General features: G+C 41.3%; 1 protein-coding gene across 6 annotated transcripts; it reads right to left on the bottom strand.

The window, feature by feature from the left end:
- Positions 1–1,267: 1,267 nt before the first annotated feature.
- Positions 1,268–26,305, bottom strand: DAB2 (DAB adaptor protein 2). Of its 6 annotated transcripts, none has more exons than XM_059491890.1 (15): positions 26,098–26,127; positions 22,190–22,330; positions 13,669–13,795; positions 12,326–12,465; positions 11,596–11,694; positions 11,151–11,282; positions 9,221–9,304; positions 8,648–8,695; positions 8,395–8,457; positions 6,981–7,610; positions 5,999–6,146; positions 4,899–5,402; positions 4,357–4,448; positions 3,442–3,509; positions 1,268–2,708 (listed from the first exon to the last, which is right to left on the bottom strand). In XM_059491890.1, the coding sequence occupies exons 3-14, from the start codon at positions 13,760–13,762 to the stop codon at positions 3,447–3,449; spliced, it is 2,097 nt and encodes a 698-aa protein (XP_059347873.1). In that variant the 5' UTR covers positions 13,763–13,795; positions 22,190–22,330; positions 26,098–26,127; the 3' UTR covers positions 1,268–2,708; positions 3,442–3,446. The 6 variants fall into 6 exon arrangements, with proteins under 6 accessions (XP_059347873.1, XP_059347874.1, XP_059347872.1 ...); XM_059491891.1 differs by lacking the exons at positions 22,190–22,330; positions 26,098–26,127 and adding exons at positions 17,371–17,448; positions 19,001–19,061; XM_059491889.1 differs by lacking the exon at positions 22,190–22,330 and having other exon boundaries at positions 26,098–26,305.
- Positions 26,306–27,312: the final 1,007 nt, after the last annotated feature.

Raw genomic sequence — 27,312 nt, 5'->3', positions numbered from 1 at the left:
AGAATTACATATTTGGATACAATCTTAAAATAATAATCCAAGGTAAAGATTTTCCAAATTACTATGGGTAATTGAAAAATACAATAGAAGCAGTTTTATTTTTCTCTATTCCCTGTTTTTTTTGTGGCAGGGTGAGGGAAGTAGGGCAGGCAAATTTTCCCCCTTGATTTGGATTATTTCACTTAAGGAAATCTTCATCTGCTGCAGCCTCAGTCCAGTTTGATGAGTCCAGTTACAATAAACTAATTTGTTAGGCAAGAATGCAAGACACAGACACTTGTAATATTGTATTGTTTTATCAAAACTGCTGTCACAGTTCATGGTTCTTTAAGACAGACTCAGTAAGCAGCTATTCAAAGTTAGCTAGCAGACCAGCAAGCATTTTTGGCCAGCTTGTCGGAGGTCCTGGTGAGCCGGATGCACAACATCCTGATGGCCATTTCAAAATATGAACAGCAGTGATTTAAATCCCTAACTCAAATGCTGGTAAACATATTCCTTCATATTGGCATTAAGGCAGTCAACTGTCCTTTTATTTTTAATACTAAGTTATATATTGCCATGCAGTCAAGAAGATAAAAAAGCAAAAAACAACAAACAAAACCACAAACTGAAAAAAGCCAACCAACCAAAACCCCCCAAAACGAAATCAAAACACACCCAAAAAAAGCCCCATTGAGATTCTGTAAACCCTCTTAAGACCTATATTTCAAGCTGGACAACAAATCCCTTGCAATGAGTTGTTTTTAACCCCTTAACCATCAAACAATATTAGAAATAAGAAGAAAAGTCTAAACCAGCAGCTTGCTAATGGATTTATTATTTTTTTAATCTATCTCTGTTAAAGGAGTATATAATTTCTTCTGAACACAAGATGTTCTAACTGAGATTTTCCAGCACCAGTTTAGATCTGCAAACCTGGAATATACAAGCTGAATTATTGAAACTTCTGAGTGCAATGCAATCTAAGTACTTAGCTCCCACAGTCCTGCAGAAAGAAGCAAGAAAGCATCTTTAGCAGCAACAAGCTCAGGCTGAGCAGCCAAAGTTCTAGTGATGGTTTTCACTAAATCAGTTTGAGATTTTTATATTGTAATATGGCACAGCGTTCATTGAACAGGTCCTATGCAAGAAGTTACAGAAAGCCCCTTTGACATCAGACAGCTACAGAACCCTGTGAGGAATGATTCTCAGCAGACTTTAAACTTCTAATGTCAACTAGACCCCAAGACACTTACAGAGGACAAAATTAACAGTCACACTGATGTTCATTTGATATGAAGAGTTGCTTCTTTTTAATGCCATTAAGTAACAGGTACTACAGTTTTGTATAACAGTGTAACATCAATAAGTTTCTACATTTCCAGTTTGAGACAAATACTTAAATTCATGATTTTTTTTTAATTTTTAAAACATTTTTGCATTACAGAAAGTGCAAGAGAAGTTTGTATACAAGACTAATTGCATGACTGGCTGAATTGGGTACTAAGGCGGTATTCAAGTTGACTTTCTTAGCTCTCCAGTTTAGCAATGGCTTAGGCATTTGATTTAACAATAACATTTCAAGTTTATACTTAACATTAACAGAAAAACTTCTGACACATCAGTCATCACCACTGGCCAAGAATGTAGCTGTCACAGGCAGTTGTATCTGGTTCCAAAACCTCTTAGTAAAGAGGCTCTTGAGAAAAGGCAAGCTTTCCAATAGATGATTTTTTTACCTCACATTAATGGCACAGAGGTAGTGCATCTGTTCACCAGGAGCCTAGGCATGGAGTGAAGCCTTTTGGTGTTTTTGTTTTCTAGCATGCTGGAAACATCCCTCAGTACACCAAGTGACAAATCAAACTGGGCACATCAGGGACTCACAGAGATATAAGCAAGAACCCTACCTGCTTGTTTCATTTATTTGCCAAGCCACCTTAACAGAAAAGTAATCCTAGTAGTTTTCCCTCCCTGAAAACCGCCATATTAGCACCAAGACAACAGTTAGTGTCCACAGCTACCTAAATATTCTGCAAGAAGTTTTTCAGCTTACAGTGTAGGCCTCTAGTACTCAGGGCTTCAGCAGTGCTGTTACAGACTCCGCAGTCCCTTAATGACACATTTATGGTGGAATGATGCCTTTACTTTTAGTTAAATAGACCAGTATTATTTTCCTCTACATATAGTTATATTTTTGGGACTAAGAGACCAAGTAATCTGTGCAGTCACTAATTGGAACTCCATAGCATCCCCTTAACTTTACAACTGGCTGCTGCTGTCATCATGGGCAGCTGACCTAGTTGTTTATGTTGTGGAGTTTCAGCTACTAATTCTAGACCCTTATGCAAAGGCAACATCTCTCCCCTAGGAACATTAAGCTCCTCTATTTTGGGACAGTAAGTGCTATGTAAAGGGAAATGGTACAAGACACATTACTCAGTGCTGCCAACCTCTCTGTAAAGGAGTGCAAAGAACCAAAGTAAAGGTGACATCCACCAACTTGAATTTGGGTTTTCAGCGTGAGTCAATATCCCCATTTGCTTTGCCCTGAATGGTCTTCACAGCATGTTCTTTGAAGGTCCATGCTTCAATCCACCTGGATAGAGTTTAGACTGCAGACATCATGAAACATCAGCAAGAATAGCAGACAGCAAAGTGAAACACATAGAAAAATCACGTTGAGAAGAGGTCCAGTTATTCCATTTGTCCTTTTCTGGTTATACCTAGTATGATGGAAAGGAATTAGTGTTAGGATGGTTGAGTTGTGCTTTATTGCTTAAACAGAGCCACTGAGAACAAAACTAAAGCAATAAATATCAACACTTGTTCTTCTATCAGAAGCTAAACAGTATTTCAGGGGAAGACTGAAAGGTATGGCAGAAGATTTGCTGGATCAGTAGATCATGCTCTTCAGTCAATGGTATGAAACTTCAAATTACATTATTTTCTAGCAACAAAAGTGCTTGTAACAGCTTTTGATTAAAAATCAGAATAAGAGTCTAGTAGCCTTACTCTAGTTTTATTCCAATTTACTCAGAGTGCAAAACAGCCATTGCTGAGGTGATTAAATTTCAGAAAGCTGTATGCTGTATAAAGGGCACTCTATGCTAACATTCCCCACAGATATCTGAAAGTATTAAAGTCAGCTCCTCTGAGATCTGCAGCATGTATATAGTCATTAATTTTCCTCCAGGAAAGGAAATCTAGATCTACTGTGGGCTTGGGATTTAAATCTGCGGAAGAATAAAGTCTTTATTTCTAACAAAGTGAAGCTGGCTAGGCTTAGACAGACTACAGCTATGTGCAAATCTGATAGAGGTACTTTAGCAGAAGTTCCTCCAAGCACTGTTTGCCATGTTTCAGAGAGCATCAGTGTGAAGCTACTGCAGTTTTTGGATATCTCTTTGCCAAACATTTCCTCAATAAATTTCAGAGGATGAAGTAGGTTGGACTCACCTGATCTATGCAAATGGGTTGCCAAATTGATCACCAAAAGGACCAGAAGGTGGATTCTGAGATTCCTTCTACAGAACAAGAGATAAGCTGTTAGTGGATTTCCAGTTTTCACCAGATTTACACTGCATGGCTCTATGAGCTATTTCCTGTTCAAACACCTGAAAAGAATACTTCATAGCTCCAGCTAAACACACATTTAATGTACTGCATCAGCAAAAGAAGGGGGCTCTAAGCCATGTTAGCTTTTGTGCTAGTCCAAGGCAAGGACTTTTCTTCAGAAAACTGTTTGCTACTGAACACTCCTTTGGAGCCAGTGAAGTCATGAGATATCTTTTAGTCAAATGCTAGAAGTCTTAAATCAGCACTCTGGTATTGGTCCAGAATTTTCACTGAGGGCTTTAAGTGCCCTGTCTCAATTAGAGTGATCTGGTGAAGCCACTTTCTCCCTAAAGAGCCCTGAACATGGAACCTCTTATTTGTTCAGCTAGAGAGCTTCACAATCCATGTGGCTTAGTCTGCTCTAAAGAGGGTTATATATAACCAAAGTGGAGTATTTCTGCAGCTACATTGTGATACTCTTTTGTAGAGTGTCCCAATACTACAGAACTTTGCACCATGGGCAACTGGTTGTGGTGCCAAGCCAAGTGGAATAATGCTTTGTTAACCTTCTTACAACAGATACCCTCTGCTAGATCACATATTAGCCTCAAAGATGCAAGTTTTTTGTTGTATGGCCTCTAAAGCCAGAACTAAACTAGTGCTCAAACATAGACAACGCAGTTATTAAGGAGAGAAAAAAAGGGTTTTGATTGCTTTTTTGTGGTGGTGATGTCATTTGGGCATTTTGGTGTTAAGGTGTTTGTTTGTAGTTTGTTTTGGTTTTTGTTTCTTTTGTTGGGTTTTTTTACTACTTACAGATGAGGCACCGAAAGGATCTGTTTTATCTTGACTTTCAAACAGGCCTTCAGCTGGCAACACACTTTGTCGAGGAACAGGCTTTGGTGGTTCTAAAAAAGAGAGACATACTGCTATAATTGACAGATTTAGCAACCACTCAGGTCTGCTTGTATAGCAACACCACAGCTCATCTAATTAGAAACACAAAAAAATTAACTGGAATTTTCTTAGAGTGACTCTGAGTCACAATATTAACTCCTGCTTGTCCCTGACTAAGCTTAAAACAGATGGAAATTCTATCAATGTACAGAATTAGGCTTACTCGGGTCTAGTCAAATAATTTAGGCACTAGGTGTCAGTGTTCAGCCATGCTGCTGCTAAGTCTTCGATTTTTCTAGTTGAGCTAGCCCTTCAACCCTCGATTTCAGTAACCATTAACTCCAAAATGTAACCAGTCATTTTGGCAGACAGCTTGCTAGCTGCCATTTCATCATGATCGGTACTATCTTTAGAAATGCCTACTTTACTACTACAGTAACTGCTGAGAACTCCAGGAGCACCTGAAAGGCTTTGCTGTTCTCCTCTCCTTGCTGGTACTGCAGGCGGCTTTGTCAGCTGGAAGTCTTTGAACATTTCCTTGACATCCTTCATTTCTTTATCCCCAAGTGGATCCAGAGCAATGAACGCATCACTCTCTTTCTTAGACAGCTCCTTCTGCAGTGTAGTTCTGGGTGGTGGCTGGGGTGGGCTAGCTGCTGTTGACATGGAGGGCAGTGCTGAGGCTGTCTGGGCTGGGAGCGTTGGACATGTGAACATGCTGCTCTGGAACTGTGCCCAGGAACTGGGTGCAACTTGTGCTGGCTGTGACCAGAGACCAGAAGACTGAGTGGGTGTAGCACCAAAAGATGAAGACTGGTTCCAGCCTGACACTGCCTGAGTACCTAAGGCAAGTGGCTGAGTAAGTCTTGGAGACTGAGCAGCCATTGACACATGAAAGATTGATGCGGCCTGAGTGAAGGAAACTGTCGGTGGGTTCCATGGTGTTGAAGTTAATGGCAAGCCACCTGGAGGGAGATTGTTGTTACACAGCACTTCAGTCATCTGAAGATCACAAGCAGGAGTGTATCAATTCCATAAACGGTACTAGCAAAAGATTTTCATGTACTGTCTGCAAAAATCTCTTGATTTGCACTTACAAATCAAATCATTTGGGAGAAAGGCAGTGGGAGAAAGGGTTTAAATTTTTACTTTGCTGCATTTCAGTGCTGCAAGGACATAATTGAAGTTGTTTTAAGGGAAGGATGAACACAGTTCTAGCACAGAAGTGACAGGTGGATTTGCCATACAGCTGCTTCTGTTTAAATGATTATTAACATACTGTGCAGCAAAGTTACCCTGACCTCTCAAGTTGTGCTTGGCTCACTTGAGCCTTGTGTACTTGAAGCAGGAATCTGCTGTCAAAGTTAAAGCAGTTAACTGCTTTAATCCTGATTCAGTTGAGGATGCAGAGTTTAGCATTTGCAGAACTTAATAGTTTAGGGCAAACAGCACATGGGTTAAAGAGTATAGCACTACACAAGAAGTAAAGGAAGATTAGAATCCATGTTTGGTGCTAGCAGATATCTTGGAGTAGAACAAAACATTTACTTTCTGAACTAACCTAGAGCACCCATTGGAGATGCTGTGGTAGAGCTGTTTCTGAAGAGGTCCAGTGGGTTAGCTGGCAAAGCTGCTGGCTGTGCCCCTGAGCTCAGGCTCTCTGTAGATGGCACAAAGAAGTCTGAGCTGAACAAGTCATCCGATGCAGCCTAGAAAGAAAAAGAAAGTGAGATGCCATGGCAGAACACATGCTAGCACAACCAGGGCTCCCTAGTCCAGAGTCCAAAGGAGACTTTTTTCATCTAAAGAAGAGGAGGGAGTTTTGATGTAGCATTTAGAGTATAGGAGCTTCAAACATCACCCTTTTGTTCACACCTAAAATAGGTAAAATATGTAGTAGTCACAAGCCAACAGCTGAACAGCAGGACTTAAAATGGGTGAATTATTTGCTACAAGTGAGCTTCCCTCTGCACCCTACCCGTTTAAACTCTACTACTTAGTCTGCAGAAACCCCTGTGGTTGTGGCAAGGCCAGGAGTTTTGCATAATTTGAGTACAAGACAAATGAAGGTGATCCAGGGGCCACACTCTGCCTAATCAGGCAAGTTAATTTCCTTCAGTAGCCAAATACTGAGAAACCACATGGGCTTTGGTAAGCTAGTACTAATATCTTATTGTCATGAGACCCTAGGTTGATGGGCATACTGCTATCATAAAAGGTTATACTGCTATCATAACAGATTCTGGCATGGTATCAAGTGTTAATATGCATAGCAGCTTACTTACCAGACCTCTACAGGAGTATGGCAGCATTAAAGAAGAGAATATAGAATTTAGTGACCATAGCTACTATGAAGCATTCATTCATAGATATTAGAAGGTACTTTGGCTGCAGAGAGGTTAGTGTGAGCAGGGCAGGCAGAAGCAGACAGGTTGTGAAGCTAGGTAGCCAGTTATACAGTAATAAGAAAGAAAGGCTGCCTTCACCCAGCTTCTCCAAATAAAATCATGCATATCACCATAAATTACTTGAACACTGTTCACCTTGACGGATCTCCTTCCTCTTCCTGGTTTGGTACTCTGTGGTGGTGGACTAATTGTTATAGGCTCATGTGGCATGAGTTGGATATTGTTTTCAGAATCCAGTTTTGCTCCATTCTGCAGAGATGTTCCTTTGGAAGCACCTTCCAGAAACAGGGTTGTTGGGGCTTCAGGAAAGCCATTCCTTTCTCTCTCTGGTATCACATTGGGAATTCTTGCTGCAGGTGACTTACTCACAAGTGGCCACTGGCATGTTAGTGCTTCTCGTTTGCCAGTTCTATTAGAAATCTGGTCAAACTGTTTATCAAAGTAGTCAACATCACCATTTGGATCACCATTACCCCCTGATGTCAAGGTAGTTGGACTTTTCTTCTGATCAGATTTTAGAGAATCAAATGAAGGTGGTGCAGATTGGGCTGGCTGTGTGAAAGGATCATCACTGAAAGGGTCTGGATTAGGTGCAGGAAAGAAGCTGAGATTGGTAGAGAAAGAACTCTCAGGCAAGAAGGGTGTCTGTGCCTTTGGTTGTGGAAGAGAGGCTGTGATGCCATTCAAGAAGAGATCCTCTTTTGCAAAGGTTTGTTTGGTCTCAATTTCAGAATTAAAATCCACTAACAGAATCTCTTTAGCTTCCTATTTTTTCAGAGAGAAAAATGAAATTAGTTATATATAGATTTTGCTGCACAGTGAAAAAAATCAAGGAAAATAGCTGCAAAAGAAGAGATCCTAGTATCCAAAACATTATACAGGTAAATATTCAAAATCACACAGGAAAGCACTGGTGTTTATAGTCAAATTACAGCTATTTGGTCCCTGAAACCTAGTACTGAAACATCTGTTTTCAGATCCCCTAGTTAAATATCAGATACTTATTCTTCAACCTAGTGACTGTAGAGTGAGTAGCAATTACACCTAGGCTTTCACTTGAGCCACAGACCTCTGCTTGAGTTCCAATCCTTCGTTCTGACAAGTTGTGAAATCACACTGCCTTGGTTTGACTTCAAATTGCAGTCTCAGCTTCAGAATAACACTGTAGAACTAGTGGAAGGTAACATGCTAATTCTCCACCAAGCATGCAGAAGAAGGGTGAGACTTGGTCACTGGCTGGGTTGACAGCACCAACTGCATCCTGCTGATGGTGGCTTACAGTGCCAGGTTTAACATGATGGTTTTTTGGAGTCTCTGAGCTATGGTAAGTCTTATGCACTCTTTTGTGCAATTAGGCCAGATTTTGAGCTAGAACGATGTTAGTAGAATTAAGTACTAGAATGACATCTAGTGGCTAAGTGGATACTTTTATGGCCCTACCCCACTAACACAGTGATGATTGCTAGGCAGATGTCTCAGTAAAACCAGTACTAGGACTAAATTTGCTTTCAAAGAAAAAGCCAAGGTAAGTAAGCTAGACTCTACTTACTGTGGGACTGCTCATATCAGGTGGTGTGGACATATCCCCAAACAAATCCATCTGGTCAACTCCCTTGAAACCAGAAATATTGAAAGAATTGGCATCTGTTAGAGCTCTCACAAGAAAAACAATGAAGCATAATGTAGATATACTGTAAAATCTGCAGTAAACACTATAAACACTGCATTTCCTACACAATATGGGGACAGTCAGTTTTGAAATCTTTAATGCCATCAACAAAAAGTTTTGAAATTTAACCTACCGGTTTCATTTTGTCAGCTTGATCAGCAGGCAGTTCTTCACCATCATTCTGTAATAGATGTATAAAAGTGTCAGAAATAATTGGAATTTCAAAATTTGCCTTAAGCAAGGAACTTGTGGGCTTTAAAAAGAAAGTGACAGGGAAGGGAAGCATGAAAGAGATTACTACTCAGTATTAGATCCACAGATCCCTTTCACTTCCATTTCAATGTAATTTGGCGACTGACATTGCCTTCATAATGATGGCAGCATAGAGAAAGTAAAAGTTAGATGTGGTGCAGCAGCATACCTAATCAACAGAGGCTGAGTGGAAGTGACCTACCTCAGTCTTACATCACTCTAAAGAAAAAAGACTTTTAATACCTAAACATCATGTAGAATATCAAAAGTCTCTCACTTTGGAGAAGCTCACCTGACCTAGGTAGTCAGACACCTGGCACAACTGCCAACCAATAGCTTCCAGTGTTTCTGGATTTAGGCACAGCTTAGTATCAAGACTTACAAGAGCCCAAAATTCAGCCAAAATTGAAACAAGCTTTATGCAGACTCATGCAGTTTCTAGATTTTTACTCACCTTTTTCTTTTCTTCTTCTTCCTTCTTCTTCATATTATAAATTAGTTGGAAGAGGTCCTTAAGATCAGAAACCAGAGGCTCGGCCTGGAAAAGAATGTAGATTTTAGGCCATGTATTACTTTTACCTGGACTTCTACTGCTGCAATCAGTGCAACAAGCCAAACTTCCCTAAATGGTGCAAGACTTGAGGTAACAGGAAAATCAGGAGTTTAAAGACCTGTTTAGTCTTCATACAAGATTCTGCTTATGTATAATCCCAGAGGAATGGAACACAAACAGTGTAGAACTGTTGTTAACTCTACAAAAGTGGCTGTACATGAATTTGTGCTAACCTGCTATGTTTTTGCTAAAAAGCTGATAGTAGTACTTCTTAAGTGCATGGCAAGTCCTAGAATTGCAAAATTTATCCAAGCCTTCTGGTCATCTCCAGAGAGGAAGAATATTTTGCATTTGTCTATTTGCTACCAACTGAATGTGGAGAAAACTTCTATATATAGTACTACTTTTATTTTAAACAGTGTAAAAATAGGAAAGGAACAAGGCAAGCATAAAGTAAGATTATCATCACCTCAAATGTGTAAAGCTTTAGAGACCAGCTTTAAATGGGATCTGTGACATGATGAGAGTTTAATATGAATTAGAAAGGCACGGCATGCCCTGCACATCCATTAACAAGAATGTTGTTGTTGAGATGGTGGTGAGTTTAGCTGCACTGCTTTGGAACACTTGTCAGTGCCTGGACTAGGACACCTTCCCATCTTCAGCCACTACCATTGGCACAAGCAGAGAATCCTTTGTACAGATCTCACTGCTTTCACCTGAGCACCATCCTCTCCTAATCAAGGAGTATAAGACACACAGCTGTGGGAAGAGCCATTGCAAGAATCTTCAGCTTTAACAAGGAGTAACAGCTGCAGCAGGCTAGAGCTGCATAAGCCCTTACTTACAAACAAATTACTTACTTCCTTACTTACAAGTTTATGACAAAAACACACAGCAGCAAGTCAAGAGCTGTCTAAGGCCTGGCTGGGCTTAGAGGCTGGCAAGCAGCACCCCATGGTGAAATGAAGGAACAGACTTCAGAGTGCATACAAAAGGCTTATGCGCTTAACCTACAATTCCACTGAAATCAATACAATTATTGGTCAGAATGCTGACAAATTAATAAAAAAGACTTAAAAGAAGGCCTTATAGCTGTTACTGAAGTACTAACATGCTCCAACAAGGAGCTCCTCAGTGGAGGACTTGTAGTGGGTCTAAAGCTGCCAGCAGGTTCTCCAGGAGGGCAGGTAGGAATGGGTAAAAAAATCTAGCTTTGAAGTCTGGGCTCATCAAGTCATTATTGAGATTCCCCTCAGAGATACTAACCTTGCACACAGGATTTCTGCATGTGAGGAACTTGTCACAGAAGGATCAGAATTCCTCCCAAGTTCAGGTTAGGAGGTCCTAGGAGGACCAGATCTGTCATTTACAGGCCCCAGAATCATTATTGCAATTGAGTAAGTGATTTCCTTGCTGCACAAGGCAAAGCATCATGTGAATAGACTAACTAGTTCTATATTTCTGTTAGTTCAGAATGAAGCTCTGGCTATTTTACTTAAGAATTAGTACTTTCACAGTGGGAAGCCTGTGCTAATGGCTCTGTTCATCTCACTAATGACTTTCACAGACAAGTTAAGCATTGTTGATCATAATAACCAAGACTACTTGAGGGATTTTATTCTGGACTACAAAGAAACTGTACAAGACATAAGCCAGTGGTGACACAGTCAATTCCTATTGTCTTTCTTTCAATAAAATCTGTCCATGCATGCTGGTATTCTCCTGAGGAATTCTGTAGTATTACCACAAAACTCTAGACCTTTATCACATGTTAAATATTTACACAACAACATTATCCATAGCACATGAAAAAGTGTCTGATTCATACCTGTTGGGCTGTTTTTATGGCAAAAAATTGGTGCTGGCCTTCTCCTCCACATATATAGCCAAAGGCACGATTGTCTGTTACATCCCGAGCAATAAAGGAGATTTTGTTTACTGGATGCTCATGTTCTATGACCTGGAATTGGGAAAAAAGCAAAAAAATATTGGTTTAAATTTCTGGAAATATAATAGTTGCCATTCTCTGTAGTGAGAATGATTGTAAAAAAATCTTCAGTCCAAACCTCAGACTCATCAACCTTTGATTAATCACAATAGGACACAGCTGTCTTTCTGACAGGACTCTTCAGCATTACAAACATTTCACAAGCCAATTTTTATATGTGGAAGTGAGGTATAGTGTCCAAATAAGAATCTAGTTCATATTGGTCTAACTTCCAGGTGCCTCACTAGCTTTAAGAATCACATTAAGAAAATAAGTTTTATCTTACCCCAATTTTTTCATCTATTATCTTGATACCAGAGAGGGAGATGTTTACCGAGATCTTCTGTTTGTGTTGGCCCTGGGAACGGGCTGCTGCTGCCATTCCCTGAAAAAATGAATACCAAAGTATCCATGAGACTTCTGTTGGATTGAGCTTTAACTTGTTTGTAATATATGACTGCTTAGGTGTAAAGTGATACCACAGATCTAGATGGTTTCCTCTGTAAATGTTTTAGAGCCTTAAAACAGATTTTAGTTCACAAAATTGCTGCAGTAGCAGCATCTTTACCTGCTTTTCCAGTCTAATTGAAGGTATGTGAGTGTTCTGTACTACAGAAGCAATGGTCTTTGTTGCTGCAGGGATTAATTTATTTTTTAATTTTTCTGTATCTCTCAGTGTCATCATTGACACAGGATGCCAACTTGTGCTTTGAGGTCAGTGTTCAATTTCACAGCAATCCCCCCTTCCCCTCCAAAACTCAAGCTCATAATTTGTAATGAAATTCATACTGCCATCATTCATACTGGATGCCTACAGACCAAAAGGAATGTTCCCAGACTTTCAGAGAAATGTCCTTTGAGCCAGAGGTTAGAGTACAGGAAGCAACATCCATCTAGATGGTGCTGTTAGTAACTACATTACCATTAAGCTGTATCTGAAGTTTTGCCAAAGTGACTGATCTGCTTTTTGAAGGCTAACCAGAGATTGTTCCTTACGTGACAGATCAAGCCCTTACCTTCAGTTTCATCATTGAATCCTGACTCATTTTGTCTCCTCTTGCCTCAGGAACATCATCTATGCCAATCAGTTTAGCCTTGTATTTTACACCATCACCTTTGAATCTAGCCAAGAGAGATTCATCTGTTTTTTCTGGCCCTGGAGAAAGAGAAAAGGTTTGGTGGGTCTGTTTGGTTTTTTGAGGTTATTTTTACATTTGGGTGGATTGGGGTTTTTTGTTTTGGTTGGTTTTGTTGTTTGTTTTTTTTTTTTTTTTTTTTTAATGATAGAAACAGCTATGTTGAGATTCATGATCTTAAAAAAATATACACCATATAAGTATTCACCAAATACAGGTTAGAACTGTCTCTTGAGTACAGCTGACTAACAATCTGTGTGCAGTGCAAGACAGGTACTCCTTTAAGGTCACAGTACTCTTGCAGAATGGGGCTTCGGTTCAAAGAGTGGAGCCCAGTGCTAATGTCTGGGGGCTTCAGAACAATTGTTCACCACATAAAAGAATAAAATGTGGAAAAGCAACAGTCAAGTAGATATAGGTGCTAAGAATTAATGACACCATGCAGAAATGGTACTTCCCATGGCCATACAGGATGTTCAGTAAGGCCTTTAGGTGTTATCCCCATGCTCTGATGTAGGTAGATCTCTTCTTGCTGTGCAAAAAGAATCTCCCAGTTCGCATTTAAGAACCTGATATCAGCACCATCATACAATGAGGCCTGGTACTTTTGTTCTAAGCATTTGGGATTTTAGCTAATTTGTTTTTTCTGCTGTTCCTGCTACTAGGAACTGCTTGCTTTTCTTCTCTGCATGCTCAACATTGCCTAAGTATGTACCTAGGTATGTATTTTTATATGAGATAATTATATTTACATGATCTAACCTATCAAAAAATCTATTACCTGATATACAATAATTCTCATGGAATGAGTTTTCTAGCTTCTCTGGACTAGAATTTGTATTCAGCACAAATCTCCTTTCTGGAGGCTCAGGAGGAGTCAGGTTAAAGTTCAGACTAACAGTTATCACAGTGCTCCAGTGTCTGGTCACCTCCTCAGAAGAATCTCTCTTCTCCAGGCTCTTGCTTATTTGTCAGGCTCAGCAAATCACTCACTTAACAGTGGAACAGAGAGCTTTAGAACTTCAGGCTAGAAAAAAGCTTTTAAAATGAAAAACCTACCTTCTGGTTAAGTTTATTATACTGGCATATTTACACACTCTTCTGGTCAGGTGGTAAACTCAGAGTTATTTCAGCAGTAGTGGGAGGGTGATATTAGTATTGGCAAATGAAAAAGATTAAGGACACAGAATAGAGGAGGTCTTCATGTGGTAAGCATTTCTTACCTTTCTTTTTTTCCTTCTTTGAAGATTGTGCCTTTGGTGGAGCCTGTTGTTCAGGCTGGCTGTTGGTAGCAGTAGTTTCAGCTTCAGTAGACATGATGGGACTGTGGCCAGTTATGTTCACTGTAGGCTTAAAAACCCAAATAACAGTTAGTAGACAGAAATAATATTTTACCTTGAGGAAGAAATACTTTTATTAGAGCTTTTAGTCCACCTGAAGTTCTGCTGCACACTGATGCCTGACAAAGCCTGAAAGCATAAGAAGTGATCATAGGGCAGGTCTGACTCTGATCACACAGAGCATGAAGTCACTGCCAGGAGGTGATGAACTCTCACCTCAGTAACACCCAAGCAGTAGGGCACACTGATCTACACCAATGGGCTATACTTGCACCAACATGTTTTAATCTGTCAATCTTTAGCTTTTTTTACCTTTTAAGGCTATTTATAGAACCTCAGGTGTTTTGGTTTATTCTTCTTCAGCACTGCCAGCTGCATCTCTAAAGTAGCGTAGGAGAGAACGCAAGAAATATTTGCTCGGAATCTGTTCCAAAGTATTATGAGGATGACACCAAAACACCCAAAAGATACCAGTAGATATTGTTCATGTTTTTATAACCAGCAAAGTCAGAGGTTATAACACCCAACAGGTAAAACTAAATAATTTCCTCAGGCTGCAGACAGACTGTTCCAGTAAAAACACAACAGAACCTCAAGCCAAACCCCCCACATCCTTGTCTTTGCAGTAATCAAGCAGCCTTCAGATTTTCAAAAACCCTGCAAATTGACAAGAAACTATGGACTTTTAGAACTTACCTCTATGCCATGTGACCCTTTTGCCTCTGAGACACAAATTAAAAAAATAAGTTAGTCACCATGTTTTGTTCCAACACGGCTGAAGCACTCACTCTCACCATACAGAAGTACTCAGAGCAGCTTTATGGAGTTATGAAGATCTAAACCAAGCCAGAAAGAATATCCACATCTGCTACCATTCTATCAATCTTCTGTCTGGGATATTGCAATGGCTGCAGTTAGTCCCTTGAATTTTAGGATAACAAATGAAGTAAAAAAATTGTTTATATGAGAACTAATAATATTTAAATAATTGGGATCCTTTTAAATGCACCTCACATCCAGGCAAGCTGCTATAAATCAAGCCATCCCTTTTATCTAGCATTTGAGACACAATTTGTATGTAGATACAAGTACTGAAGCATTGCATAGCCCCTTGCATTAGAAGTTTGTTAGTCTCAATAGTCAATTCCTCATTTGTCTTAGTAATATTTGATGCTTTAACCCATTACTTGAAATGTACTTTCAGGGTTTTGCTCTCACTCCTGCCTTCCCTTCCTCCAATTTACTGCTAACTAGACTGACTCAACCAGCTTGCCACTAACTGAATAATGGCTATAAATTCTTAATTGACTCCTAACCCAGGAAGAACACAAATTCCTAGGTCCTAAAGAGAATTTCACTCTGAAAGCCTCCATTTTCATTTAACCAGGAGGAAGGCCTTTAGGGAACTAGCTAATCTAAGCAAAATTAGACCTAGCTTCTCACCAGATGGCTTGTGAATTGCATTTAGCATTGGTCAAGTAAATCAACAGAGATAAGAGTGCTCAAATGGGAAAGAACTGTCAGCTATACCTGTTCTCCTCTGTAAGCAACTTATCTGGCCACAGTCAGGGAACATTTGATGCAAGGGAACAAAGGTGTTGCTGTGAAAGTTTCAAGTGGTTCTGAGTAGAAATTCATGTTAGAGGAGGAGTTCTGTTTAGCAAGCCATGGTTATTTAAGAAGTGTTATCACTGAAAGAGTGGCTTGAGTGTCCATTCTGACAAAGGGTCAAGGGGACAACTATTAAGCCCACAGGGATTTTGCAGAATACTTGCAACAATGCTGAAACAGATTTGCCTATTGAAATCCACATTTTAATCAGATAAAATGAAGTCAACTGAATTCTTCTTTCAGAGTAACTAAGCTACTTAGTTACTGTGAAAGAAGAGTTTCTATCAGGTACTTTGCCTGATAGTATAGTTTTGGGTAGAGCTATCTTTTAGACATAAGCATAAGGAATCCCTCCCTAGATTTATCAGGTCCTTCAGAAATAAAGAAAGGAAGAGAGTTAAGGTAGGATCATTAATTAAACATCCACTCCTGTGTGGAAGATTACTGTTGAGAGAATAGAAGGAAAAGGCCCAGAAGAGAGAAATAAGATGTGTTCTCAAGAAGCTGAGTCATAACTTTAGGACATTCTGCCTAGGTCCATTCTGGAAAGAAGAAATAAGAACCTCAAGGCACTGAATCCTGCCTACCAGTGATCCTTCTTCCTCTAATTAGCAGAGCTACACCCAGCTGTGTTGGAATACAACTTGCATCACATGTTGAAGTAAAATTAAGAGGCAATAAAAAAGAAATAACTTAGGAAGGAGAAAATATGCACAAGCAAGACCTCACTTTGACAATGGTAAACTGGTCTATGTCTACATGTGCAGCTGCCACCTTTGAATTCCAGGCATCTCTGATCATCACTGCCATCTGCCTCCATGATTTCCTTTGTGTGGAAATCAGACCACAAATTTTTATAGAACCAGACAGTAAAAAAACCCACAGTGAAGGAAGACAGGAAGGAAGATACACACAAGTGTGGCTGAGTCTTTGCAAATACCCTATCTTACTATGGGAAAGCTCATTTTTAGTGTTGGCAATGCAATTTTAGATTAGTGACGGCCTTCTGGCTACTTTACAGAACCTACTCTCATGTCTGAGATCTGCCAAAACTCATGTTTCCTAGTGAGATTTTGCAGTACATGATGGCCATTTAGCATACCTTTGGAGAACTTGGTGTCTTTGAAAATCACCTCAGAAACCACAGAATTAGTGAAACTAAAAACACAATGATAGACAAAGGCAAGCTTAATACATGTTCACATTTTAAATAACTAATTCTTGATACCTGAGTTAAGCCACATGTCCAGTACTAAATTGTCTCTGTCTTCACCTTAAAATTTCCCTGGGGGGTTGGGGAACACGTAGCTTGAGCTAGCAGTAATCTATTCTGCTCACTATAAAAAAGCCTCAACCACAAGTAAATACTGTTTCTGCGCTTTACACTCAAGATAAAACTAACCAAGGTCTTCATCACACTTAAGTTTGTGTTATCTTAGTGGAAAGTGCTGGTGTGCTTAACATGCAAATAACTAAAATTAAGTCAAAATCTTCCATTTGTTTCTTGGGGGCTTCCTTTCACAGTGCTCAGCCTCTTGGTAGATTTTCCTTGCTCCAGCTGCAGGTGGAAGGCAACAAGAGTGGAATTGTTTTCTTACATGTTAATTTTGAAGCCATCTCAAAAGAGTCAGCCAGCAAATGTGGCAAGGTTAGAGATGCATGTGCTTGTATGCAAGAGTGAAAGGACAGCTGAGCCTTCAGACATGCTGGCATAGTAAAGAATAAGGTCATTGCCCCAACAACTATATCAGCACTTACTTTAAAGCAGTTTGGATCTCATCCATGTCGACGAGTGCATTGGTATCACCACACCTTAATTACTCACTAATCAGTTGTATGGCCCATCTTCATTGCTATGCTAAATGTGCGGTTTCAAAATTCCAAAGAGTACAGATTTACAAATGTTGCCACCTTGGGAGAAGTGCACCAAACTTGCCCATATCACCACATTCATATCATACACATTCTTCTCACCCACTTTTCAATTTACTCCAGACAGGGCTTGCAAAGACACCACTAGCAGTATCTTCCTCCTCTCCTTCAGGGACTGTCCTGTGGACAGCAGATAGATACTGATGACTCCTCAGACAAACTCCATGTCAGGCCCTCAACACACAGTGCTTGATGTACGACCTGCTACCTGCTGAATTGAATCAGACTACTCTCCCTTCAAGACTTGTACTTCATTTCTACACAGTTACCTTAGGAAAGTCAGTCTCATAACTTCTGGTATACTGCACTTTTGGTGTCTTTGAACTTTGCAGAGAGGGCTGTAAGTAATGACAAGTCATCCCTGAAATACCTGTTTTTTAGCAAGACTTGGGAGAACATGCCGAACAATTTTTGGTGAGAAACATTTAGCTTCCCTTAGAGATGCTTTTACAGATATCTTTTATTTGAGAAAGGGGTGGAGACACAATAGATACCTTTAATGATTATGTTTTTGTCCTGTGGACAAGTGAATTGAGTGTCTTCATTATGGCTGTAGTTTGTCATAGAATTAAGGACTGAAGAGAATCCTCACCAACAGACAGGTTTTTCCCCTCTCAGCAGACAAATATAAACATCTCAAAGTTGATGAGACATTATCTAAGAGGTTAGGGACATCTAAAAAGTCAGAGGTAGATAAGCTAAACATCTGCTCAGCAGCCCAATACTTTGTCCTCTTCAAGCCTGTGCTCCTTCTTTGTCCCTACAAGTACATGATTCAGCTTAAAGAGTAATTGCACTTAAATATTAACTTCAAATTAGAATTTATAAGGCCGGGAGAGGACAAGAGAAGCTTTTACTGCTGAGTGAAATACTGTTAGGATGAACTAGTAACAGGAAGTACAGCAACAGCTCAACTGCTGGACATGCTTCTGGGGCAGGTTGTTTCCTCCCCCACCATTCTTGAAGGGTTACTCAGGTTCTTCTGGTTAGAAGGCTGTGATAGTGAATTCAAGATTTTAGTTTTCAAGCTAAGAAAGGCTAAAGGCTGAACAGCAATTCACACAGTGACTGGGAAGAGTCAAAGTTGTAAAGCCAGACAGTCAGTTTTCAGTAAATCATCTTGACTGGCAGCCTTCTGCTCACATCAGGAGTATAACAGCAGATTTGGGTGAGCCCCTGTAGGGCTGACTGACATTTACATCTAACAACTCCCCATCTGATCATCCCATTTTCTGCTTAGTTCCCGTCCTGCTTCAATGGTAGTAGCCTTGAGAAGCCCTAGGCATGCATTAATAAATCAAAACCATAAAAGTACTAATCAGACTTTTGCTTTTTAAACAGGATCACTCATGCTGAGGAGTCAAATGAAATATAATCTTTAATGTTTTCTTTCATTGCTAGAACACCCATTGCTCTGGTATCTCACAGTTCCTAAAGAGTTCAAGTTGAATAAACCTTCTGTAACATGACACACGAGATTACAATGATTTAGATGGAACATTCTAGATGCTTGTTCTGATTCAAGCATTAATATTAACCTGTTTTCTCTATTAAAACAATGAAACTATTCTGTTATGAACTGACATATCCAGCAACTAATATCCATGAGAAGTAACTGTCTTACCTACAGGTAGTTATATCTGATGTGTGCACACTTACACATGACTAATACCTGCATGAAGACAAGTAGTAGAAGAAAGTTCACAGATGGCTTGGGAACTATTCACCTGCAGTTTTAGCAATGTCTGGAATGCAAGAGCAGTATTACTTGTCAGAAAGATGACTGAATACATACTTTTATACAGCAGAGCATAACCAAAGGTCCCATGGTTTGTCTTGTAACAGAGAGGGAAAAAAAGGATATTAAACAACACTGCCTGGCAAGTGCAGCTAATTGTCACTCCCACAATTCAGTAAGGCTTACATTAGCAATGCACCCATCATTCAGTTCAAAAATCCTGTTGAACTGTCCTGCTTAGGCTGTAGATAGGTAGAAATGTGATTTTTGTTCAAGAGATCATTTGTTTGATATTGTGACTTTAGTTAAACCAGGCACTTACCTGTTGGATCAAGTATTTCTAGAAAAACAGGATTTTACTTTAGGGAACTTCCAGCGTGCAACTTGCTTTTCAAGCCCTCTTTGATGTTTTGTCTTCTTACCCAAGAGGTGGACTGGTACTTTGTTGAGGTATTAAAGGCAGACTTAAGCCAATGGCTTCCTTTGTCAACACCAATTCCAGTTTGGAATAAACTGCAACAGCACTTAACATATTGCAGAATGTGGAATATAGTCCAGCTGTGTTCATCATATACAATCAGTAATGAGAAACAGGGAAGGGTGACCTTCATCTGCTTAGTAGGATAGAAGTGCAGCATTAAACACATCAGGGAATCCCTCCCTCGTGCTGCTCCCTTCCCCAGTACCAGCTACAAAGCAGATAAAGATCTCAGTGCACTAATTAGCCATGTCAGCTACAGATGTTGGCATGTAAAATGGCTGGTGCAGGATCACGCCTGTGAAACCACACAGAGAGCTCACCGCTCAGCCAACTTGCCAGCTGCTATTTCATCACTTGAACAGAACAGTCTGTTCTCATCACATCAGCCTCCTCTGAACCTCTGGGTTTTTAGCAAGAACATAGAAATTCAAGTTCCTGAAAGTGTTTCATACACACTTGAATCATGGCCAAGAGAATATCACTAAGCTAGCAGCTGAGACTGAACAGGTCATACTGTTCAAGTGGTGCAATTCAATTGGTACATTTTTATCATTCTACTATGCTTTCAAGCACATGATTTCTGAACAGATAATAAGTCACTTGTCAACCCAGCTACAGCAGTGGCTCTACTTCAGATTTTTCTTCCACTTGTCATGGAAATAAATATATCTTTTGCAGGAAGATTAAAGCAGTGGGCTCAAGAGCAGTAATGACCAGTTTAAATAAGCTGTACCTGATGAACACATGGAACAACACCTATTCACAAGTGAAAAGCATTTAATGAGCTCATTTTATCTGGTTCCCTGAAGAATTAATCACAAGATGAAGTAAACTAGCACTGTCATAGTGTTTGATAGAATTATTTTTCAGCCAGGAACTTCAGTATCTAAAGGTAGTGCCCAAATATCTAGCTAGTCCACCTTAAATTATTAGTTGTTCCAGGAATAATGCTGCAACAAGGCTTGATAGCAGCCTTTCCTGCTCTGTTCATTAGCTATGGTGACCTAATCATTAATTTATTAAGAAATTATTTTAGTACCAGCAATACCAACATCTGAACTCCAAACTCTTCCCTTAGAAAGAAATTGGAAGGGCATACTGGGATACCTTTCTTGATAGAGAGCTATTACTTTGGAAACAGAGACTAATTAGATTATATATTTAAATTATCCACAAGAATTTTCTTCCTTTCAGCCTTCAAGAAGACAACATATTTTACAACCTGCCAAAGGAGCACTCCTCTGTAACTCTCTTTAGTTTCCAGTTGTGAAGCCTCACAAATTAGTGGCACCTGAGCCAGAGCTCAGCTGCCTGCTGTAGTTATTGCTAAGGAAAGCATCATCTGCCCAAGGGATGAGGAATCTCAAGCAATGTGGCTGCTGCTCAACCTTTTGCCAGTATTCCTTCTTGAGACTCACTGGCTATACCAAACAACATAGAAGCAAAGCAGTTGTTATTCAAGGCAGCTAGTGTTTACCCAGATGCCACTGAGTTTGAACTGAACAACAAATCAAACACTTCATTTCCAGCTGTACTCCTAAAGCTCTCCTGCCTAGAAGGCCTGTTTCTGATATTCTTGCTTGCTAGTATAGTGAAGGACTCTTACCAATAACCATGCTTTTCACCCCTCCTTCTCAGAGCAGGAACTTGACACATATTGAAGCTGTTATCATAGGTTATGTCAGCTGCATACAGTTAACTGTCTGCTGCTGGCACTGCTATCCTTCTTTGCAGTTTGGGTATATGCAAGCTGTACTGAGAGAAATTGCATATGTTTTGCACAGCTTACTCTTGTGCTCTCTACTGGTTCACAAATTTATCTGTATGATAAATAGGATTTTCCTGTACTATTCTTGCATTCACACAGCCTAAACCCGTGCAATCCTGGCCACGTTGTTGGGTACTGCAGTTTGCTTACCCAGCCCTGTTGTCCCAGGAGCAGCCAAAAGCCTATCATTAAACATTCATCCCAGCAGTAACTGAAGAGCACTCCACCTACCCCCCAGATACTGTGCCTCTCAATACACAAATTGTTGTAGCAGTTACTGCCACAGGAGTCACTCCACACTGCCTCTTGTAAGAGATGCAAATTATGCTCATTATGTATTCTGAGAAGACTGATGAAAATTCTGCTTGCAGAGACTACTTGTTGTACGCTCTTCTACAGCAGTTCCAGTCTTGTTAAGTATTATGAGGCATATTGCTTAATATAAGGGTTACATTTGCCTTCAAGATTAGTTATTACCAAGGCCCCCAGCTCTCCCTTGTATCTGTAGCAAGAAAGGCAATGAATAACTACACAAGACTCAAATCTAAAAAGGTGGTATGGAAGGATCTGTACCAGAGGTAAGAAAGGATTAACCAGGAATTTGAGAGTTCCATTACAGTTCTTACAGTAGGTATCCCATTGAACAGCTAATAGAGTTTCATAGATGACTGTTCTACAGTAAGTTTCCCTAGCAGTAATTACAATTACACATACTAGAGGAAGTTTACACTACAATTCATGAATCCAGACTATAAAGCAATCTTGACCAGAGTCTCTCTAATTTTCCATCTCTGTGACAGTCTTGGCAGCACGTTATTGGGATGCCCCCATCCCTCAGAAGCATACAAGGAGAAGCATGAGATCTAGAGTTTACCTTCCATCAACCAGGGCAGCCATTGTTTCCAGACAGATCTGTGATTTGAGCTACTAGAAAACTAGTCCTTACACACACAGTGACCTTTGTCCCTTGCCTCAAGGCACAAATGACCACATTCTGACACGGCAAAGAAGAGATCTGAAAGGTAGAAAAACAGGTTGTAATATTAAAACAGCATCCTTAGTGCTCCCAATTTCTTTTGCCCCCTCCTAAGACGAAGGTTTCATCCATAGGCATTTTAGCCATGGGGCTAAAATGATTAGGTGTGCGGCACATCAGCATTAGGATTTGAATAGACTTTGCTGGAGGCACAACTTCCTAACTGACGTTGTCATGAAGCCTCCTGACTGTCGAGGTGAAGGTCCATTATCCTGTCTCTTAGACCTACTTTTTCTGCTGAAGAGATAATCCTCATCTTACTGCTTAAGATGACCATGCAACATGAACTGACAGAACAGCAGGAAATTCAGCTCCAAGGCCAATAATTTGTCCTTATCTGGCCCTGTAATGTCTGAGCTTTTGGATTTAAGGGGACATGCACCAGCTATGAAGCTATATTAAAAACTTTTAAAATTAATTTTAAAATCACATCGATAATTAGGGGCAGATATCTACAGGGCATTTCAGCTGAGACACTTCATCCTCAAGCACTCCAGAGCATATGCAAGGCATAATCTTTCAGACAAGGAGAGACTAGAATGGTCTATGTCTCCATCAGCCAGGGCTGAGAAGACCTGGATGGGAGAAGATGCTTTGTTCAGCACTCAACTGCCCAGCTGGTATAAACAAGATAATCCTGTTGAAACTGGTACCTCCTGTTTATTGACTAGGCCTGACACTGTGCTTCATCCAGCTTCTTTATAACCCTGAGACCCTTGAACCCAAGCACAGCCTCAGAATCAGGTTTCTAATGCCAGTTTTTCTTCTCCGTTACAATCCTCAGACACCTTATTTGATTTGATCTCTTTAACATAACCTCAAGTTGTACTTCTGTGGAGTCCATGCTGAGGCAGCGAGTAGTGGCTTATCCCTGTTTGTGTTTCACAGCAGAAGCTCATTAAGACCTCTTGGAAATCCCTGATCCCAGTGGTATCATCTTGATTCTACTAACAATCCATTTGTCTGCATGCAAAATCTGAAGTTTTTCTCCAAAATCCTTGCAGGTTACAAAGTTACCTTCATGCTGCTTCAACATTTGTTTTGAAAGAATCTAGCCAGCAAGCAGAATTTGCATCAGCCCTGTTTCCAGATCAAGCTAGCTTTCTTTAGATGAGGAATTTATTGCTTTGTACAGGCAAATTCATGCTTCTGTAGTGGTCACATATTGCTATCCTTGCTGAATAAATTCCATGAGCATTCCCAGGGTTAACCCAGCTGTCACACAAATTTCCTAAAAGTGTGAGGTTTACTAGGAAAGCAGAGCACCAATAAGGCAGAAAAAATCAGCAGGTTTGGGAACAATACCCAACAGCTATGGAATATTGGTGCACTTTTACATCTAATCTCCAACTATGGCTTTTCTACTTTGATTTCTGAGCAGCCACGTTGGAGTCACCCTTCCTTGACATTAAGTACATTTATTTGCTTTCCCACAGAGACAAAAACCTACCCTTTCCATACATCATAATCACCTGATTAAAGTGTTTCTTCTCATATCTGCTTGAGAAATAGAGGCCTTGAGCCTCTAAGGAGAAGTACATCTATAGCAGCTACTGGTCTGCATGAGGTTTAACAAGTAATGCTCTTCTCAATGAGAAAATAGATTGTGTAGAGACGCTTAGCAGCATTGTAGAAGGCATACAGCAGATTAGACATCACCTTTACCTTCACAAAAATTCACTCAATTTTACACTGAGCTTTCCTATGTTCCAAACCATGGTGTTTGCTAGTTAAGCCTCTGTTCTGGTGACTCACCTGACATTGATTCAGCACTCTCATCCTCCTTACCTTTGCTACCATTTGGTTGTCCTTCTTCCAAAACAAGCCTACTATTAATAAAAATTTCTGCTTCAGATGTGACCACATCCTCACACCATCCAGGAAACTTTGAAAAGCTGATTGTGGCTCAAGAAACATTCTGCTGGATGCAACTGCAGTGATTCTTTGAACAGATGTGGTGGGCACCCTTAGAGAATGCTCAGCTGGAATGATCTTCTGAGGATTCTGAGGATTACAATTCATATCTCCAGCCTCACCTACCTCCAGGAAGGTCCTAATAGAAGCTGACACAAAGACCTGCTAGCATTATAATTGCCTAGTAGGTCACTATCAGACACAATGTCATCCTTTCAGTTTAATGCTGCCTGTCAAGTCTTCACAGCAAACTACAACACATACCTTCACAATTAATTTTTTTCTCTGTTTGAATCTGCATCTTTAACTTCGTCTATTTATAGAGACATTGCCTTCCTATAGCATATCTATGGCCATTTTTTAGCATACAGTGTACCTCCATGCTCTCAGATTTGGTTACTTTTGGGCAGCCTTGTTTACGAAAGTTACAAAAGACTTGTGAAGAAACAAGTGCTCCCTTTTAAGGCAAATTTAGCTTAATTAGGAGAAGACTTAAAAATTTCCAACTCTCAAAATAATAAAATCACCAGCATTACCAGTGAATTTATAGAAAGCATTTGAGTAACCAACATTTCTGAGGGGTAAAACCTCTTTACAAAGAAGTCCACCTGAGGAGATCTGTCTATGTTGGCAACACCTGCATTTGTCTTATGGCTCACTGCACTGGCATTGTCAAGTGTCACCATATAATGGACATTGGACTTTATATATCATCATCTGAGAAGTCAGTTTCTCTGTCACAGTAGAAGACTAATTCCAGAAAATCATCAACATCTACAGCTATCCCAGTTTACCCCAGACTGAAGTAGCATGCAGAAATTCACTGGCAGACAGAGGAGTGTTCCATGAAAAACAGTAAGGGCACTCCATCCAAAACCAGAACAAAACCCTACTCCTGCTTCACAGCATCCTAACCTGCACTCCCATTATCTCTGCTGTTAGAGAGCTTCTTTCATATTAGTTATTTATTATAACAATTGGCTATAAAACCCAGGAAATTCACAGTTTATATAGTTAACCTATTTAATTATTTCAACCCCATCCTCCCCACACACAGAACTGAAAAGGCGCGTTTATATTGCTTTACTCTCACGCTTCCCCGGCCAGCCGCCCCGCCGGAGCAGGATGCGGGCGGCTTCTCCCGCAGCTCGGCCAGGACAGGCAGCCTGGAGCCGAGACCGGGCAGCGCCGAGAGCCCCGCGGGACGGGACGGGGCCGCCACGGCGCCCCCGCCCCCGCCACAGCGCGGCCCCTCAGCGCGGCTGGGCAGTCAGCGCCCCTCAGCGCGGCTGCGGAGTCGAGACCGGCCGGGCGGGAGGGCACCCACCGCCCCTCAGCGCGGCTGCGGAGCCCAGCCCGGCCGGGCGGGCGGGCACTCAGCGCCCCTCAGGGCGGCTGCGGAGCCGAGACCGGCCGGGCGGGCGGGCACTCAGCGCCCCTCAGCGCGGCTGCGGAGCCGAGACCGGCCGGGCGGGCGGGCACTCAGCGCCCCTCAGCGCGGCTGCGGAGCCGAGACCGGCCGGGCGGGCGGGCACTCAGCGCCCCTCAGCGCGGCTGCGGAGCCGAGACCGGCCGGGCGGGCGGGCGGGCACTCAGCGCCCCTCAGGGCGGCTGCGGAGCCCGGCCCGGCCGGGCGGGTACTCATCGCCCCTCTGCGGCACCAGCCGTGCCAGCGCCCACCCCACACGTACCCCGCGCCCCACTGCCGGCACACAATGTCGCGTCGTCGCAAAAAATAAAAATAAAAAAAAAAATCGTTTTCCCCCGTTCACAGCTCCTTCACCCCCTCCCCGGCCGTGCGAGAGCCCAGCCCGGCGCGCAAAGCTCCTTACGGGCTATATCCGTGCCTCTCCCTGCATGATCCGACGAGCTCAGCCGGTAGCCTGGCTGGGACCGGGGCCCCGGTTAAATATTCGGTTGCACTCTCGCCTTCAGATTAGTTAGCCACTCACAGCGAGCGATATGGTTTTAATCAGATGCTGGCAGCTGACGACTACCCAGGAATGCGCTGTGATGTTTTTGCTGCTTGGTCTTGGCTACTCCCCCTCAACGTGTCGGTGCTCACAAGTTTAACCCCTAGCGAGCTGCCGCTGCGGGGCCGGGAGGGCTCCCACGGGGGGACGGAGCCCCATGGGGACAGGCGGGACGTGGGGACAGGCAGGTGGGACCCTGCCGGGACAGGGATCGAGTGGCATCCACAGGCTTTAGCACCCTCCCGACCCTCCATGTCCTCTAATTTGTGACCTGCAGAACCAAAATATTGGGTCAGTGCAATTCAGTTTCTGGGTCACATCGAGACCTGACCTTTGTACTTCCCACTCATCTTTATTCAAACATCTATCATGGGGTTTTTTCCCCCAGAGCAGTGCAGCTGTTTTCCAACTTGTATGAAAGAATCTCTGATAAAAAAATGATATTTTTCTCCTTGTAGCAGAATGGTGGTTTTTCTTTTTCCTTTTCAAGGTTGTTAACCTATTTTTTTTATAAATTCTGTTCAAAATTGTGCATTTGGGTCTGCACCAATACTCAATTAAAAATAAAAAAAAAAAAAGAAAAGAAAAAAGAGAGCAATACTTTTTCTTTTCCCCCCTGCTGAATAAATACATTTGATAGATATTTCGAAGTTTTCAAAAGATGGAAATATTTAACACAAACTTATTTTACCACCAGGAAGGTCAAGGCTCAAAACTGGCATTTGGCAAACATCCTCATCCAAAGCTACTAAAGGATACCATGCTTTTCTAGATATGGCATTGTATTCTTATTTTTCATGAATAGCTAGACCATGCTATTCCTCCCTGTGCCTGAGGTGAATACGAGCTGATAGTCGTGTCTCACTTGCCTGTATCAGCCTTTCATCTGAGAAGTGCTAAATTTAACTAAAAAGGACACGAGAAACGTCTTTTTATACTCTAGCCTAACGTTCACAGAAGGAAGTGCATACCGCAGAAGTAGGGAGGATTTTGCTACAATTAGCAGGTTGCTGGCTGCACACACGTCGGTATTGGCAGGATTAGATCTGAATTCTTTGGGACACAGTTAAATTC

Source organism: Ammospiza nelsoni, chromosome Z, assembly GCF_027579445.1.
Source record: "Ammospiza nelsoni isolate bAmmNel1 chromosome Z, bAmmNel1.pri, whole genome shotgun sequence".
In the NCBI taxonomy this organism is placed as follows: domain Eukaryota; kingdom Metazoa; phylum Chordata; class Aves; order Passeriformes; family Passerellidae; genus Ammospiza; species Ammospiza nelsoni.
The sequence above is the reverse complement of the archived record's forward strand: the minus strand, read 5'-3'. Positions and strand labels throughout refer to the sequence as shown.